Source organism: Thermobia domestica, chromosome 4, assembly GCF_964235325.1.
Source record: "Thermobia domestica chromosome 4, izTheDome1.hap1.1, whole genome shotgun sequence".
Classification (NCBI taxonomy): Eukaryota; Metazoa; Arthropoda; class Insecta; order Zygentoma; family Lepismatidae; genus Thermobia; species Thermobia domestica.
This window is the reverse complement of record NC_137457.1, coordinates 295,583,013-295,599,440: the sequence shown is the minus strand read 5'-3', so window position 1 is coordinate 295,599,440 and position 16,428 is coordinate 295,583,013. Positions and strand designations below refer to the sequence as shown.

The following is a 16,428-nucleotide window of genomic DNA, read 5'->3' as shown; positions in this document are numbered from 1 at the left end:
CTGCAATGGCACGAATATTTTCTGTAGATCTGCTTCCACGGTGTTCCTGAAGCGCTCCTTCGAGCGTGATGTTGGTCGGCGCCCATAAGGAGGAGGGGAGGGGGGACTCAGTTTGCAATCCTGTCACCGGAAGAAAATTTGACAAAATAATGGCGACTGGTACGTTCATTCGGCATTTCTGATCGAATTACATTGCTAATATTTTTTTTTCCACGTTGCAGTGTAGAATCTCCCAGTTTGAATTCCCAAATAAAATCACTTTTAATTATATTATTCATGGTAATACCATTCAATACCGTTCCTGAACGTCTGGGAAGATTGTTAAAAGTTTGTTTTTCGATTCGAAGTACCTTCAATCTCCAAGATGTTATTTTTCTGTGTTTTGCTGATGAAAAGTAGAAGCGTTCGCTCATGAATTTGATTTGCTTTCTTTCGCTTCTAATTGTGTTTAACTCGATAATATGCCAGTTGGTTTTCTTTTCAAATTCTGAATCTTGTTTCCGATTAAAGAGTTCCTGCGTCATTTGTAGTTAGTGTGCAAAGTAAATCTAGTCCGTAACTCCTAGGTATTCTTAGTAGCCTTTTCCTACGTGTGATGTAAACGTGGCTTTGCCCCTCTAATAATTTGGCTATCAAAGAATGAATGTCATAGCATTTTGCTCTCTAATGCTTACTCGAAACGTTGGAGATATTTTATAAAAAGAACACCGTGTTACCTTTACATATTGGTAATTAATTAGTTTCCCATACGGCGGGAAAAAAGTTTCTAATCTGTATCATTGGGAGGCATGGATAAAAGGGAACATTGCTTGGCGGTTCCGTACTTTCTGAACTGATCTCAGTGTAGGGCGGGTCTTCTTTTCAGCTAAAAAGTAATAGTTCGCAGCAAAAAAATATGGGTTAATAGAATTCAATACTGCGTCAAATATTTAACACAGATCAGTAGTCCCAAAATGAATGCCACTTTAGCTTGTTATTTCGAAACCGATTTTGTGGTTAACACAGGCCTGGTGTCAAATATTTGATCCAGAGCCGGTGTGAAAATAAGACTGCGGCGGAGTTGAAAAAAAAAAGTAGGCGAATAAACAAAGGAATGCGGGAATAAGAACAGTGCCACAGTTTTCGTTCAATACATATCCTGTGCTGTTCGTAATACCTCAGCTTGCATGGTAAATGCAAGCCATTAAGGTACTAATGTTCATAATTGTATTATTGGTCAGCAATCACGTGAATCTTTGATTTGCTAGAGCTCACAGATGACGAGAAGAACCCTAGCAGAAGTAGTGTGACGTAGGTATGGGCTCGCCCACTTTTCGCACGGGGGTTTCAAATGACATCACGGAATAGCACATAGATAACTACCCAGAGTAGCAGACGACATCTAAGTATAGACCATACCTCAAAAACTGAAAATGGATTTGACCATGTCGTTGACCTTTCCCCGCTACCCTGTTTTAGGGTTCTTCTCGTCATCTGTGAGCTGTACTTAGCAAAGATATGACAACCGCTTCAAAACGAGTTAGATAAAGCTTTACTGGTTTTAGCGTGCACATTGCCTCGCATCACAAATCCAGTAACTAACATTGGAGATTTGTATTAGTTTTTATTTTTAGCTATAAGAAAGGTTTAACTCGGTATATTTTTCACATTTATACAAAGTAACGAACAGCGTATTGTAATTCCTGCAATCTTTTACGTAAGTAGTTTTATGTTAATATAATTTTCTAACAAAATTTACATTAGCACAAATGCTTGCATCTGCATTTGATGTTCTAACACTTGTTTTCGGTTTATTTTAACACAAAAACTACGCTAGGTAGTCGATTTAACCACTACAATTTTAACAATTTAATCAAATCCGATGGGGTTGAGTAAATTGTTAAGTAAGGATAAGTAAAAAAAAAAAAAATACTCGCAATGTAGCTATAACTTCTCTTACATTTTTCATACAGACCTCTGTCCTCGTTTATTTTATTGTTATGCTGTTGTGGTCATGCAGTGAAAGTTTGATTCTAATTCCTCCATTTGTCTTCCTTTTGTTGCAGATAGATCATGGACGCTCCATTAAAAGTTTGTACCAAAGAGGAACAACGAGCAGTGATCCATTTTTTGTGGCCGGAAGGTGTATCAGGGGCCGCAATCCATCAAAGACTTTGGACACAATATGGCAACAGTGTCTTGCCGCAACGGAGTGTCTACGAATGTAAATTGAACAGAGTGAATTTTTCAATTTCAGAAATGGTCGCACAAGTGTTACAATCATCTACGGCTTCTTTCTTGTGCGACCATTTTTGAATGTTTCAATCCATTTGTAGATACTCTGCTGTGGCAAGACACTGTTCCCGTATTGTAGAGACCTGCACGGGCCGAATTTTTCGGCCCGAGCCCAATCCAGCCCGAATGTACGTAGGCCCGACCCAGCCCGAGCCCGAAACGTTTTGGATATTTTCGGCCCGAGCCCGGCCCAGCCCGATAAGTTTTTTAAAATTCTTGGCCCAAGCCCGGCGCGGGCCCGATAAATTTTCAAAGTTTCATTTTGTAACATTTTTCACGGGCACACTTCTTCAACGTTTGCCTTTATTCTAATTATCGTTTAACGAATGTCAATAATTATTAAAGAATTGCAATTAATCGGCCCCAACCCGGCCCGACCTGAAAAGAAATCAGTGTCGGCCCGCCCAAGCCCGGCCCGTGCAGGTCTCTACCGTATTGTACCGAAAGTCTTTGATGGATTCCGGGCCCTGATACATCTTCCGTCCACAAAAAACCGGATCACTGTTCGTTGTTCCTCTTTGGGGAGTCATTGTGTTGAATGACTACAGCTATCGTTTTAGTGTGTGGTGCAAATGTATGCAAATAGTACCTTTCGTATATGTATGTACCTATATCTATGATGAATATGGTTATGACTTACAAACTTGAAAAAACATAGGTAGGTAGGGAAGAAAACATAGGCGGTCTTTTTTATCATCCTATTTTTTAAATATTTCCTTTTCCTGTAATGTAGGAGCGAAGAAGAAAAACATTTTTTTGTCTCGAAGTTTTACACAAGGTAAACGTGCTTTTGAATAAATAGTAAAAATCTTGTATTGGGAATTGAATTATTGATTACTATTGTCTGTAGCACAAAATAATAATGTTTTACGAGGATCGTTCGGAAAGTAACCTCCGATTAGTTAACAAACAAACACCAAAGTAAATAAGAAGCATGAAAACTACTTCTTTGCTTCATTTTGCAACATAATTTCAATAAGCATTCAAGAACTTATCATATATCTGCACTATCTAAGGAATTCCATCAGCACAAAAGCTTCCCGCATGTGCCTCTTTCTATAGGCTAACCTCTACGTTACTACGTCATACAACACAGTCCTGGAAATTTGTGAAAATTCATCGGAAATTGTGAAACGTCGATTTTCACGAACTTTTCCACCAATTTTTTTGAACGAGTTCATGAATGTTTGTTCGTCTACTTTTAAATGAACGAACCCATCACGAACAACTCCTTCAGTTATTACACTTGTCCATACACGGCATAAAGTTCTCGATGAATAGCTGCTGCCGAATGTTGTTTTGCCGTAAGAAAACGTATAACAGCTCGCACCTCGTACTTGACTGGGTTTTCTATTGCAGCATACATTTTGAGACGTTACAAAAATGGAACTAGTGATCAGACAACCTTCATTCTACAATGCTGGATGCAGACTGATCTATCGCGCACGTCTGTGCAAAGATAGTAGCGCCACCCCTACTACTTTACGCACATTGACCTATCGGAGGTTATGGGGCGTTTACACTTGGTCGATTTAGTCGCACGACTAAATCGACTCGCTGCATTTGCCACTAAATCGAAGCAACTAGGCCGAATCAGATCGATGGATGTGTTCAATTATTTCAACCACAGAAAATAGAACGTCTTTCAATTCAGTTGCCAGTCGATTAGTCGCTTTCGATCAACAGGCGATTAAGTTGAATTCCCGTTTACACGGTCGATTAAGTTGAAAGTTACGTCAATTCAACTGAATCGAACGCAAATCGACTAAGTGTAAACGTCCCATTACTTTCCGAACGCGATTCGTAATATTGTACCATTTTATAATACAATATTACTGATACGAGTTAACGGAATTATTTCCGACTTCTATAAAACAACTATTTGCATTTAACTGTATAAATCTACGTATTACTTTTGTCTTCATATGATAGATAGTAATTATTTATTAAAATTCGATATTTGTTTGTGTGTAAGGAACATTTTAATAATGACTGTCGCTATCACTTTTAATTATGTTGCTATCACTTTTAACTAAATCCATTTTAATTTATTTCCATCAGACAACCAAAGCCTTTCTCCCGAACATGATGGAAAATAATCACGGCCATATTGTAACGATAGGGAGTACAATTGGATTAATTGGTGTTCCAAATTTAGTGGATTATTGCAGTTCAAAATTTGCGCTTACTGGATACAGTGAAGCTTTAAATATGGAATTACAGGTAAGAAATGCTTAAGAGTAGCAAATAGATATTGAAATAGAACAAAATAATGGTAATCAAAGATATATTTTCTAAAGTTGCAACACTGAAGGCATTTACTGTTTCCTGCTGTTAGGAAAATTAGTAAAAAAAAAAAAAAAAAAAGCTATACACAGAGAGTTTACGTTATAAAACATAAAATATACATATCCCCATATTAAATTTCCTACTTAATTATGATTTGTTTGGCACAGCTAGAATCAAGAGATATTCACTTATTACGGTTTACTAAGATTGGTTATCATATTTTGGCAGTGGCATTACCAAAATTTTGTTCTAGCTATCTGGAAAAATGCAATTATACACCTCTTATCTTCGGTTAGTTATAGTATTCGGCAGTAGCACTGCCAGAATTTTGTTCTAGGAATCTGGACAAATGCAATTACACACCTCTTATTTTTACATAGTAATCATATTCGGCAGTAGCAATACCAGAATTTTGTTCTAGAAACCTAGACAAACGCGATTACACACTCTTATCTTTGAATAGTTATCGTATTCGGCAGTAGAACTACCAGAATTTTATTCTAGGAATCTGGTCAAATGCAATTATGCACTTCTTATCTTTGCATTGTTATCGTATTCGGCAGTAGAACTACCAGAATTTTGTTCTAGGAAGCTAGACAAGTGCAATTATACATTTATCTTTGCATACTTATTGTATTCGGTAGTAGCATTACAAGAATTTTGTTCTAGAAACCTAGACAAACGCAATTACACACATCTTATCTTTGCATAGTTATCATATTCGGCAGTAACACTACTTGAATTTTGTTCTAGAAACCTAGACAAACGCAATTACACATATCTTATCTTTGTATAGTTATCATATTCGGCAGTAGCACTACCAGAATTTTCTTCTAGGAATTTAGACAAGTGCAATTATACATTTATCTTTGCATACTTATTGTATTCGGCAGTAGCACTACCAGAATTTTGTTCTAGAAACCTACACAAATGCAATTACACACCTCTTATCTTTACATAGTAATCATATTCGGCAGTAGCAATACCAGAATTTTGTTCTGGAAACTTAGGCAAATGCAATTATACAACTCTTATCTTTGTATCATTATCATATTCGGTAGTGGCACCGTCAGAATTTTGTTCTAGAAACCCTAGACAAGTTCAATTCGAGCGTTTAGAGCACAAGGGAATCAAGTCATTAAATTACCAAAATTGTGAGAAAAAATATTTTTTTTTCTTTTTCGGGATGTCTAATTCCATGGAAAGTTAATTCTGTTTTTCACATTACAAGCGTTATTTACAATATCTAGAATGAATATTTTAAGCTCTGAAAGAAGCTCCAGATAGAAATCTTATAGATTAATACATCCAAAATGACTTGGTTCTCTTGTGCACTGAACGCGTCAATTATAAAACCATATATTTATATCTTTTTAAAGTTAAATTATGTGTGAATCATGCCATATTGTAGAGCTATTGCTGAATTTTTTTTTCATAACATTTGAACAAAATGTTGGGTTATATCCGATTTTTTAATCCTCCGAACTAAATATTTACACCTGTAGGCTAATATTTACAGTTTGTTTAGATAAAAAAAAAATGAATGTTGCTACATACTTATAGTGTTCATTCTAGCTTTGGGACTTCTTTGCCTTAATTAAAAAAAAAAAAAAAAAAATCGGATCAAAGAAATTTGCTTATAATAAATAATAGTATTACATTGAAGACGGATAATAATGCAGTATATAAGCATGTAAGAAAAACAGAATACAAAATAAACTGGAAAAATTGAAAAGAAGAAGTATTATAAGACAATGGAAAAAGGTGGAATGGATACGAAGAGAAGAGAAGAGAAGAGAGAGAGAGAGAGAGAGAGAGAGAGAAACTGCTTTTTCGTATTGCAGTTTCGGGGATGCGGCACAGGATATACGACCGACAATTCAGCTCAGAAACCTGTTTCGGTCCTGTGCCGTTTCGGTCCTATGCCGTTTCGATCCTGTGCCGTTTCGATCCCGTGCCGTTTTGCTCTTACGCCGCTGCTCTGAAATAATTTAACTTTTAATCATGTGCCTAAAAAAATATTTTTATTATCTGTTTAATCTTTGCTCTTACAAATTATAAACTCCTGTCGATTCTATGCCTGTGCAAGTCATATGCATAGAATACGTACGATCGAAACGGCATACAGCCGACACGGCATAGGACCGAAACGGCACAGGATCGACACGGCGCAGGACCGGACCGAAACGGCATAGGACCGAAACGACGCACGATCATCGCCACTGCGTAGGATCTATAAAACCAAAGATTTATTTCTCATAAAAGCAATCAGAGCCCTGTCAATTGATTTTAAAATATAAGAATTATAAAATATTTACTGTATGAATATTAATAATTGTGAGTGACAAAAGAATGATAGTGCTAAATGGACAAAATGTAATTTCTTGTGTGCTTGGTCAAAAGCATTTCTATATGTATGGAATACTTATATATATATATATATATATATATATATATATATATATATATATATATATATATATATATATATATATAATTATTATTATTATTATTATTATTATTATTATTATTATTATTACGTTTCAACTCGTTTTGAAATCATGGCCTGATTACACTGGAAAGCGAAAGCCATGAGAAATGTAAGCTAAGTAGTAATATGGAATACTTTTAATGTTGCTCACGAGAGGAAACACTGCTCGCATGTCTTCTCGTCTCGATATCGAGACCACAAGAGATTTTTTTAAATAAGAAGCTGAGTTGGGAAGTAATAACTGAGCCGATGGCTCGAGCCGGCTCGCTTGGGATGAACCATCGGCTCGAGCTGGCTTGGTTGGGATGAGCCATCTGCTCGGTTCGACTCATCTGGGCCGAAGGCTCTAGCTTACTCGGTTCGGTGAGCTGTTGGCTTGGCTCACTTCTCGGTTCGGGTTGATAGTGAGTGAGCTGTGAGCCGAGATGCTCAAGTTGTTGACAATTGTAAACCCGGGCCGAACAGTTTTGAAGATATTTGGCCAGTGCCCTATAACTTTTAACAATGTTTGGCTCGAGCCCGAATACTCAACCTAAACCCTCAACCCAAATCCAGAAGCTCGTGAACAATATCGTTGACTCCTAGACTTCACGACTACCGAGGTTGGCAATCAACTAGTTCTTTAGTATTCAAATACAGACCGTGTATCTTTCATGTTTAAATACAGTGTTGTTATAATTATAATTATTATTATTTATTGTTATTATTAATAATAAGAACTAGTACTAGTAGAACTAGTACTAGTAGTACTAGTAGTTGTACTAGTAGTAGTACTAGTATCATTGATAACTTATATTGTCTATGCAAGATACTTGAAGAGAATACTCGAAACTACACACCAGATTTGGCTCGACTCGACCCGAATTCGAGTCAAGTTGGAGGAAATTTTTCGAATCAAGTTCAAAGATGTCTGTTTTTAGTCGAATCGAGTTTCAAAGAATATTCGCTCGTACTCGCTCGTGCCCATCGTAGGATGACCACATTCTAACAATCGAAAAGTAGGACACAAGTATAATAGTATCTTACTGCGTCAGCAATACGCATATCATTATTTCATTTAATGTTAACCTTAAGTTAATAAACATTTTTGTTAAAAAGAAGCGCTGAACAAAAGTATTAAAGGAATTAAACACAACTCCAAATGCTTTGACGAATAACAAATTGGTTTATTTTATGAACGTACAGTCAAAGTTCGTGTTGGGCTTAAAAAAAAAATCGAAGCGTGGTATTATTTTAAGAAATGAAAGAAAATTTAGACCGGCACAAGGGAACTTCTATTTAACTTGGTTAGCATCACTGTCAAAAGAAACCTTTCCTACTTTACCGATATCTCAACAAGCCCTTCTCAGTAAAAGCGATGTATTGTAAAAAATGATACGCGGTTTGTTGATTGTTCTCCATCCCTAGTCTTTTGAGGAGTGTTAAAAAACACAGCGGTTCATCATTCAGTAAAAGAGTGTGTTTGATTCAAAATATTGTGAATAAAGAATGAAACATTAAGATATTGCAAATAAATTAACTCTGGACATTTCGCACGACATTTTAAAGAAGAAGGATATTTCTCGATTTTCTAGGCGTCTTCGCAACACGCAGGACAGCTCTTTGAAAAACAATACTGTACTTCGAAAATCAGTACGTCTGGTCACCCTAGCCCATCCCTACGAGTAACGCAGTATGGCATTTTAGCCAATGTTACATTATATAAAAATATCCATAACTTATAGCTGTCAAATAAAAATTTGTCCTTGCATTTACATAAAGCGATTTAGAACGTGCAATAATAATAATAATAATAATAATAATAATAATAATAATAATAATAATAATAATAATAATAATAATAATAATAATAATAATAATAATAATAATAATAATAATAATAGCGATAGTAATAGTAGTACGGAAAGTTGAAGTGATAACATTTTTTCACATATTCTAAGTTTCGGACCTAAAAGTAACGCGTTAGTAACGCGTTACTTTCGAAGTAAAGTAACAGTTACTTTTTGGAGGTAAGTAACGCGTTACATTATAGGAAAAAGTAAAGTAACGTGTAACGCGTTATATTTTTACATGTAACTTACCCAACACTGTCCATGGGAAAATTGTTCACTGCTCGGGCCAAGGATTGTTTCTGACTGTCGACAGATAGATGCCGTTTATGTCAGACCTTTGCCTGAAGGACTGCCCAAAGTTTGTAGTCCAACGGGTTAAGGTCCGGGCTGCTAGAAGGCCAATCAGTGGTAGAAATGAAGTGAGGGACGTTCCATGCCAGCCAGTCCTAAGTTTTTTTCGCTGTGTGGCCTGGATCGGAATCCTGTTGGAAGGTCCACCTTTCTTCAGGGAACATGGTAGCAGACAGTGGTTACACTATAGGTGTTAGCACTGTGTCCTGGTATACCTTGGCAGATGTTTTAACACCTTGTTCGCAAAAATACAGCTGGGTTGTGCTTAAGTAGCTCACTCCCCACCAAACCACCACTGAGGCAGCATGATGTGCCGGGTGTCATCCAGAAGTCCTAAACGGCAGAACTCCTAAAAATATAGGCACTAGACTTAAATTTTAGGACTTCTGCAGTTTAGGACTTGTGCCGCGGTATGATTTTTAGGACTTCTGGCGTTTATGACCTCTGCCTTTTAGGACTTGTGCCGCGATATGATTTTTAGGACTTCTGGCGTTTAGGACTTCTGCCTTTCAGGACTTGTGGCGTTTAGGTCTTGTGCCTTTTTCATTCACTTGCTTTAGTTCTGAAATTTGCCACCACCACACAAAATTGCGACGATGCAGCAACTATTTGGAAATAATGTTACGAACGTAGCTAATTCCAACAATAACAGCTATATTTGTACTACTAAGATTATTATTATCATTATCTGTTCTGCACCTATACACGAATTACATAATACATTTCATTCTAAGAATTAATTACATAATTAGTTAAGAAATTCGTTTCTTTCGAATGGAGATACGAGAATCCTAAAACAAATTCCTAAAACAAAAATAAATAAATAAAAAATTTAAAAAATGTTTAAAAAGCATATTTTACCAGACTTCTGAAACCAAGCAAACATTCAGAATTGCAATATATACTGTGCGGAGCGTATTTTATTAAGAGTAGGACAAAAATCCACCAAAGTTTACTTAATTAGGACAAAACCTTACTAGACATTTTACGAGTGAACATTAAATACCAACTGTATACACAACGAACGCAGTAAATTTAAAACTGAACAAAGAACATTTATTATGCAATACAGTGGGTGATATTCATAAGTCTTAAACGGCACAAGTCCTAAAAATATAGGAACTAGACCTAAATTTTAGGTCCTGTGCCATTTTTGTAGAAATTACTACATAGTCATTTAGGGGTGTAGCCTGCAAATTTTTCTAGGGGAACATGATTTTTATATATTAAAAGCAAATCAAAAGATTATTTCCAGATTACGAAAGCTTCAATAAGACAATAAATTTATACATATTACACATGTACACAAATACATAATATTATATTTCCAGTTAGTTCCTTTTTGAAACCTGGGCCTTGACAGAGCGTAAATTTAAACCACAGCTTGTGGGAAATGTATGAATAAGTTAGTTATAAGAAATCGGAAACTGTTCATGGAAGTCCATTTGTTTGACTGTATTTATCTTCTGTACTCTTATATAAAAGAGTAAAGATGAGTGATTTTTGGGCATACTACTACAAGTAGAGTCGTTAAATTTTAATTATAAAATATAATTTTCTTCTGAAAGCAGGACATAAGAAAGAATTTTTGGAAATAAGTATCGTAAAAAGGGCGGGGCAAGATTTTTTTAAAGGATAGTGTATCTCGCAAGTTTCTAAAGCTAGTAAAATGAAACTTGGCATATAAACTTTCCTGTTTAAAAAAAACTGAAAATTGAACACATAAAAGGGAAAGAGCAAAGGGAGCACTTTTTTATGTTCGAATTCCCCATTGCTTACTCAGAAAATATGTAAATAAATTAAGGAAGGATTTGTTTAAGCTAAATGCGTGAAACTCGGTATTTGAACTTTTAACTAAAAGTAATAAAATACTATATGTTTCAGTGTCTTGAAAATTACACTTCTAAGGGAAAGGAGGGTCAATTTCTATAATATTAAAATATCCCACTGCTTATGAGGTTTGGGCAGAAAACTCTTTTCCTTTAGGCCTCGATTCATCCAGTTAAGCAAACAAGAGTACAAAGTGGCTGATTAATTAGGTTCTTTTAATTATTTTAACATGTTGACGTAGTTTAATTCTTTTAAAACTGTATTCTTTCACATTCTATTATAAACATCCTTCATTTGCTGTAATTATTAAACACGTTTAATAAACATAAAACAGACTAACCCCCGGTCCCGGTGTTTTTGGTGTTAAGCCATCATTTGCCGTCCGTAACATAATCTTTGATTTTAACTTCACGTACTCTCAAGACTCAAGTCTCAGAAATGTAGCATATATGAAATATACTATTGTCCGTTCACTCTAGGATGGAAGATTGTTTACAAACAACAATTGTAGAGCGAGCGTCAACACCTTGCTTCTCACCCCTACATGGTTAATTCATGGTTGCCAGGCACATAAATCGCAGAACCGAATGTACCTACTTCTGCACAGTCATAGAACAATTATTATTACTATATAAATTGCTGCTTTTCGGATGACTGAGATATTAACGTTATGACAAATCGAGTTAGTTATTATGTAATACAATCTTACATATAATGCACACTCAATTTTGTACAAGTGTTCTTGTTCGAAAGTGTGCTGAAACCTTGTACGCCTGGCAATATTGAAATCATGCAGTTTGTATTGTAAACAATAAACAGGGATCGCGAAGACCGTTAGGTTCGCTGGACAGCGTTGTTTTCATGATAAGGCGACAGAAACATCTTGTACTGATTGTAAACAGAGGCTGGAAATTTCGATGCGAGTTTAGGTGGAAATATTCTCGCAACATTATTGCCTGTTGGTGAAGGTTTGCAATGTTGCAAACTGCCAAGTCTAGAATTTCATACTAATTGAACGAGCTTTGAGAAGAATTAGTATGATGCAATAATTATAAATACTAACAACCATAGACCTAAAGTATTAGGAAATAAAGCATGCTGCTGTAAGAAGAATATAATACACATAGAATTACGTGTTCAGTGTTCAAAGTACAGTATAAAGCGAATTTTAACATGTAAATATTTTAAAGCAGTACGCATTTACCCTGTTTGGGTGCCCTTACTAGACACTGTCCAACACAAAAAACGCATTAAAATAGGTAGATCGAGCGTGGGCATGATCCCAGCTCTGGCTGGTATTCCTTATTAAGGTTTTCCTCAGTCCCACAAGGTGAATGCCTAAACGATAGCTTCTGTAAGGCCGGGGCGGATTCAGGACGGACTTCTGGGGGGGGGGTTTAGTACTGCTACTTAGAGCTACTTTTAAGAGCTCCAAACTCTGGGATGGGTTTTATTTAAATATATAAAATAAGAAAGTTTTCTCTCCAGGGGGGGCGATCGTCCCCTAGATCTGCCACTGCTGTAAGGTCAGAAATGGGCCAAACACTGAGGCCCCAGAATTGGCGGGAAATATATTACGCCAGAATGTTGCCAAAACTATGGTGGTGGGTTCCGATATCCCTTTTTCGTTTATATGTGTTTAAATTCATTATGAAGTAAGTGTAGAATTGTTTCTTTCATTCTTTTTCTTTCTTTCTTCTCATCTTTCTCATCCTCGCTCTCTTTTCCCCACCTTCATAAAATCTGAATACTATCCTCCTGTAAGATTGTTTCTCTCCACGACCCAAGGTTTAAAGAGACCAACCTGATATAGTTAACTAATAGCAGAACTGTACCAATAAATTCACATTAGAGACAGCGCCGTAACTTAGTATAGATTTTTTCTGGGGGCAAGCATTAGTACGTGTATTTGGGCCTCCTAGAAAAAGTTTTTTCTCATTCTAGGGCCCTCCTCTTTCTATCTTTTTCTTACTATTTATGTCCCCCCGGAGCCTGTGGCCCTCCCTGACGGCAGGGTTTGCGGAGCCGTTACTTATGCTCCTGGGCCCCTTCCATACATGACAAATTAATTCAGGGGACAATATTGACAAATCTCAAAACCATACGAATAAATGTTATTTCTAGGGCCCCTAATAGTACACGTTTTTTACTGAAGTGGGCCCACGACTCACTTTTGTTTTATTTACCTTTTGTGCGCTGCTTTATGTAATGTAGTGAAACTGTTTGATGCTTCATTTATAATTTCATGTGCGCATCGTATATGGATTAAGAAAATTTTGCCTCAAAATGGGCCCCTTCGAACGGCGGGGAACCTCCCTGGGGGCAGTTGCCCCTCCCCTGCCCCACACATGTTACGGGCCCTGATTAGAGAAGAAGTAAACTGTTTCGAAATTTACGCAACTTGCAAATACCAAGCCCTACTAGTGCTAAAGTTGACGAGTTAGTGCCACTGTTACCACTGCGATAAGGGGAAAGAAGGGGAAGGACTGCTAAGATTCGCTAGCCAGGTTTTGTGTCAAAACACACCTCCAAGCTACAGTAAACGGACAATACTACTACTTCTACTACTACTACTACTACTATTAATAATAATAATAATAATAATAATAATAATAATAATAATAATAATAATAATAATAATAATAATAATAATAATAATAATAATAATAATAATAATAATATGTACTTCTGAAATACTATGTATCTATGTGTTATTAATTCTTTCATAATCTTGAAAGAAACTTTTGATTTGTTTGTAGTTTGTAAAAGTCGAGGCCCTCTAGAATAACTTGCTGGCTACTCCCTGAATGACTATGTATTGGTTTCTGTACACGTACTGTGTTATCACTTACTAGTCTAGTGTTATTTGTAGAACAAGACACTGGTTCTTGTCTTGGAATATTACTAGTTTGGTTTGGTATTACAGTAATAGAGTGTGACCTATGATTTAATTTCCCTGTAGGGTATGCTATCTGCAATGCAATAAACTGTATATGCTTCTTCTTCCTAACAAGGCTGGGCGATGAGCCCCTGCAATTCCATTACAAATAAGGACGAAATTATTTTATAAACTACTTGGTGAACCTTTGTTAATATAACGCTATTAGTTCTTACAACCTTTTGTTAATCTTATTTAACAATTGCAAAATGAAATAAGAGAGAAAATATATAATGATGATGATTGTTTATTTACATAAGGTATACATACAACAAAAGGGAATGTGTTGGTCACTACTGCGTATCTGCTAAACCAGGGTCAAACTCTGTGTGTCACAAAAGTTAGTTTAACAGAGTTTAAAATAATATATATTTTGTTTGACTTACAAAGATTATCATATTATCAAAATAATTTGAAATAACACGCCAGGCATAGGATAAGCCTTGGGCTATATCGCTTAGAACTGTTTTAAGAGTAAATCTATCATTTATGCATTAAATTTCATTACTGGCTACGTACACGTTTCGGCCTCGTATTGGAAGTCAGCTTCTCGTGTTCTTTTCATATCCCACGATAACTGTTTTAACTGCACACTCCGCCAAATTACCTTTCCGACCTTACAATACTTTCTTGAAAAGCTGCGGCTAACATATATCACCAGACGTTTCGAAACCCTACATCCTTTACTTCATGGTACAATGCGTTATTTAGCACTTCACCCAACACCTCACCGTTACTATCATTCTCCACTTTCGCTTCTCTTCACCTTATATCACTATACTCTACCACCGTTAGATCCCGCTTTACTTATCATCGCCGATTACGTCATTCATGAACATCTTCCTCTCATTCACCCATCATTTCCAGTACAGTGATTACCATTATTTACTAACATGGGCCTCATTCGTCTGAAGATAAGCTCATTTGTCTAACTAATATCACCCACGTGTTGTCCTGTGTATGCACCTCGCCACATCATTCACGCCCATTACTATCATACGTATCGTGTATGCTATACCTAATCCTTCGTTATGATCATTAATGTTCTTTGCTTATAATATACTGTCTGATTATTTCCTTATTAATAACAATCATATATATGTAAAGTAACGTTTCTTTTCATCTATTTATATAATCTATCTCATCTTACCTTTCGCACTTCTATTGTTCTCATGTTTTGCTTTGTTTCCTTATATATATATATTTCTATAATTACCATATTTATATTCATGTTGTATTCAATTATACTCGTTATTATGTTACTGCTCTTATGTTATTAAAACTACACCCACCATTCAAGTATGATTATGATCGAAAAGATCATAATGTCCTAGTTCTAGTAATAAATAAATCAATAAATAATTTACTCTTAGCCCATCCATTCCTTACTTCTTTACCATAATATCTTCACTTCTCCCACCTAAGAGAGGGTGCAGCTCTCAAAAAGGGAGCTAGCCTATGGCGAGCGCTAAAAAAACGCTTTTAATTGGTATTGTAGCATTTTAATATACAGATGTTGTAAACGGTTATCTGTTTGTGGTCAATCCTTTCGACAATGACATCTCGGAAACTGCAGGCTCTAGAAAGATGACGTTTTCACTGATCGATTGCAGGTTTCATGTAGATTGTCCAGTTCTAATTGAATATTTAAAAAACATGGACACTATTTCTTTATTACATTTTTACGGGTACATTGGAAGGGTTGAAATTAAAAAAAAATAAAGCATCACATCTTACGCATTATACATTCCAACACCACATAGTTGTATATAGGGGTTGTATATGTCTCAGGAGTTTGTTTCATGACCAAATAATAATGGAAAGGCAAGGATAACCATTTCTCCAGATTAAGATGAACCTTTATTTTTGGAGTGTTTTGCCCAATGAACACCATTTATAACTGTCTGTCTTTTTTTTAATTATGTATTTAGAAACAATAGGAAGACTAAATAACAACTGAATTTCGATTCACTTCAACTATTATTTCATTCCGTAACAACACATATATGCTTTGTTCCTAATGCACGTTCGTCACGATTCTCTCGATATCATTTGTGTTAATATAATGAATGTAATGTAATGTAATGTATCAAGTAATTATAAAGCATTGCTTATTATCCAATTTGTATTCGGTGTAGAGCTTCAATTTCCTCAAAGTTTCAAATAAGATAATGAAATATGATTTACTATCGAATCGGAATTCCTGTCAGGTATTATTATTACTTTTATTTGTGTTTTCCTTTCTTTCAATTGTTAAAAAAAGAAACTTCCTTGCACTGTCATAAAATATGTGCTCTTTTCCAATAGCATAATAAGTGCTCATATAATTTTAAACTTTGAAATTAAAAATTGAATCAGTACAAGAAGTACAATTTGGGTAACGAATGATTTATAATTGATGTTTAGTGGCGTACTGAAGGAAA

General features: G+C 35.7%; 1 protein-coding gene across 1 annotated transcript in view; it reads left to right on the top strand.

Annotated features, from left to right (window-relative positions):
- LOC145683176 (uncharacterized) overlaps positions 1–16,428 on the top strand; it is a 71,256-nt gene that overhangs the window by 12,259 nt on the left and 42,569 nt on the right. The window contains exon 4 of the mRNA XM_081754540.1: positions 4,336–4,497. Within this exon, the coding sequence (XP_081610666.1) occupies positions 4,336–4,497 (162 nt within the window). The remainder of the gene's footprint in view (positions 1–4,335; positions 4,498–16,428) is intronic.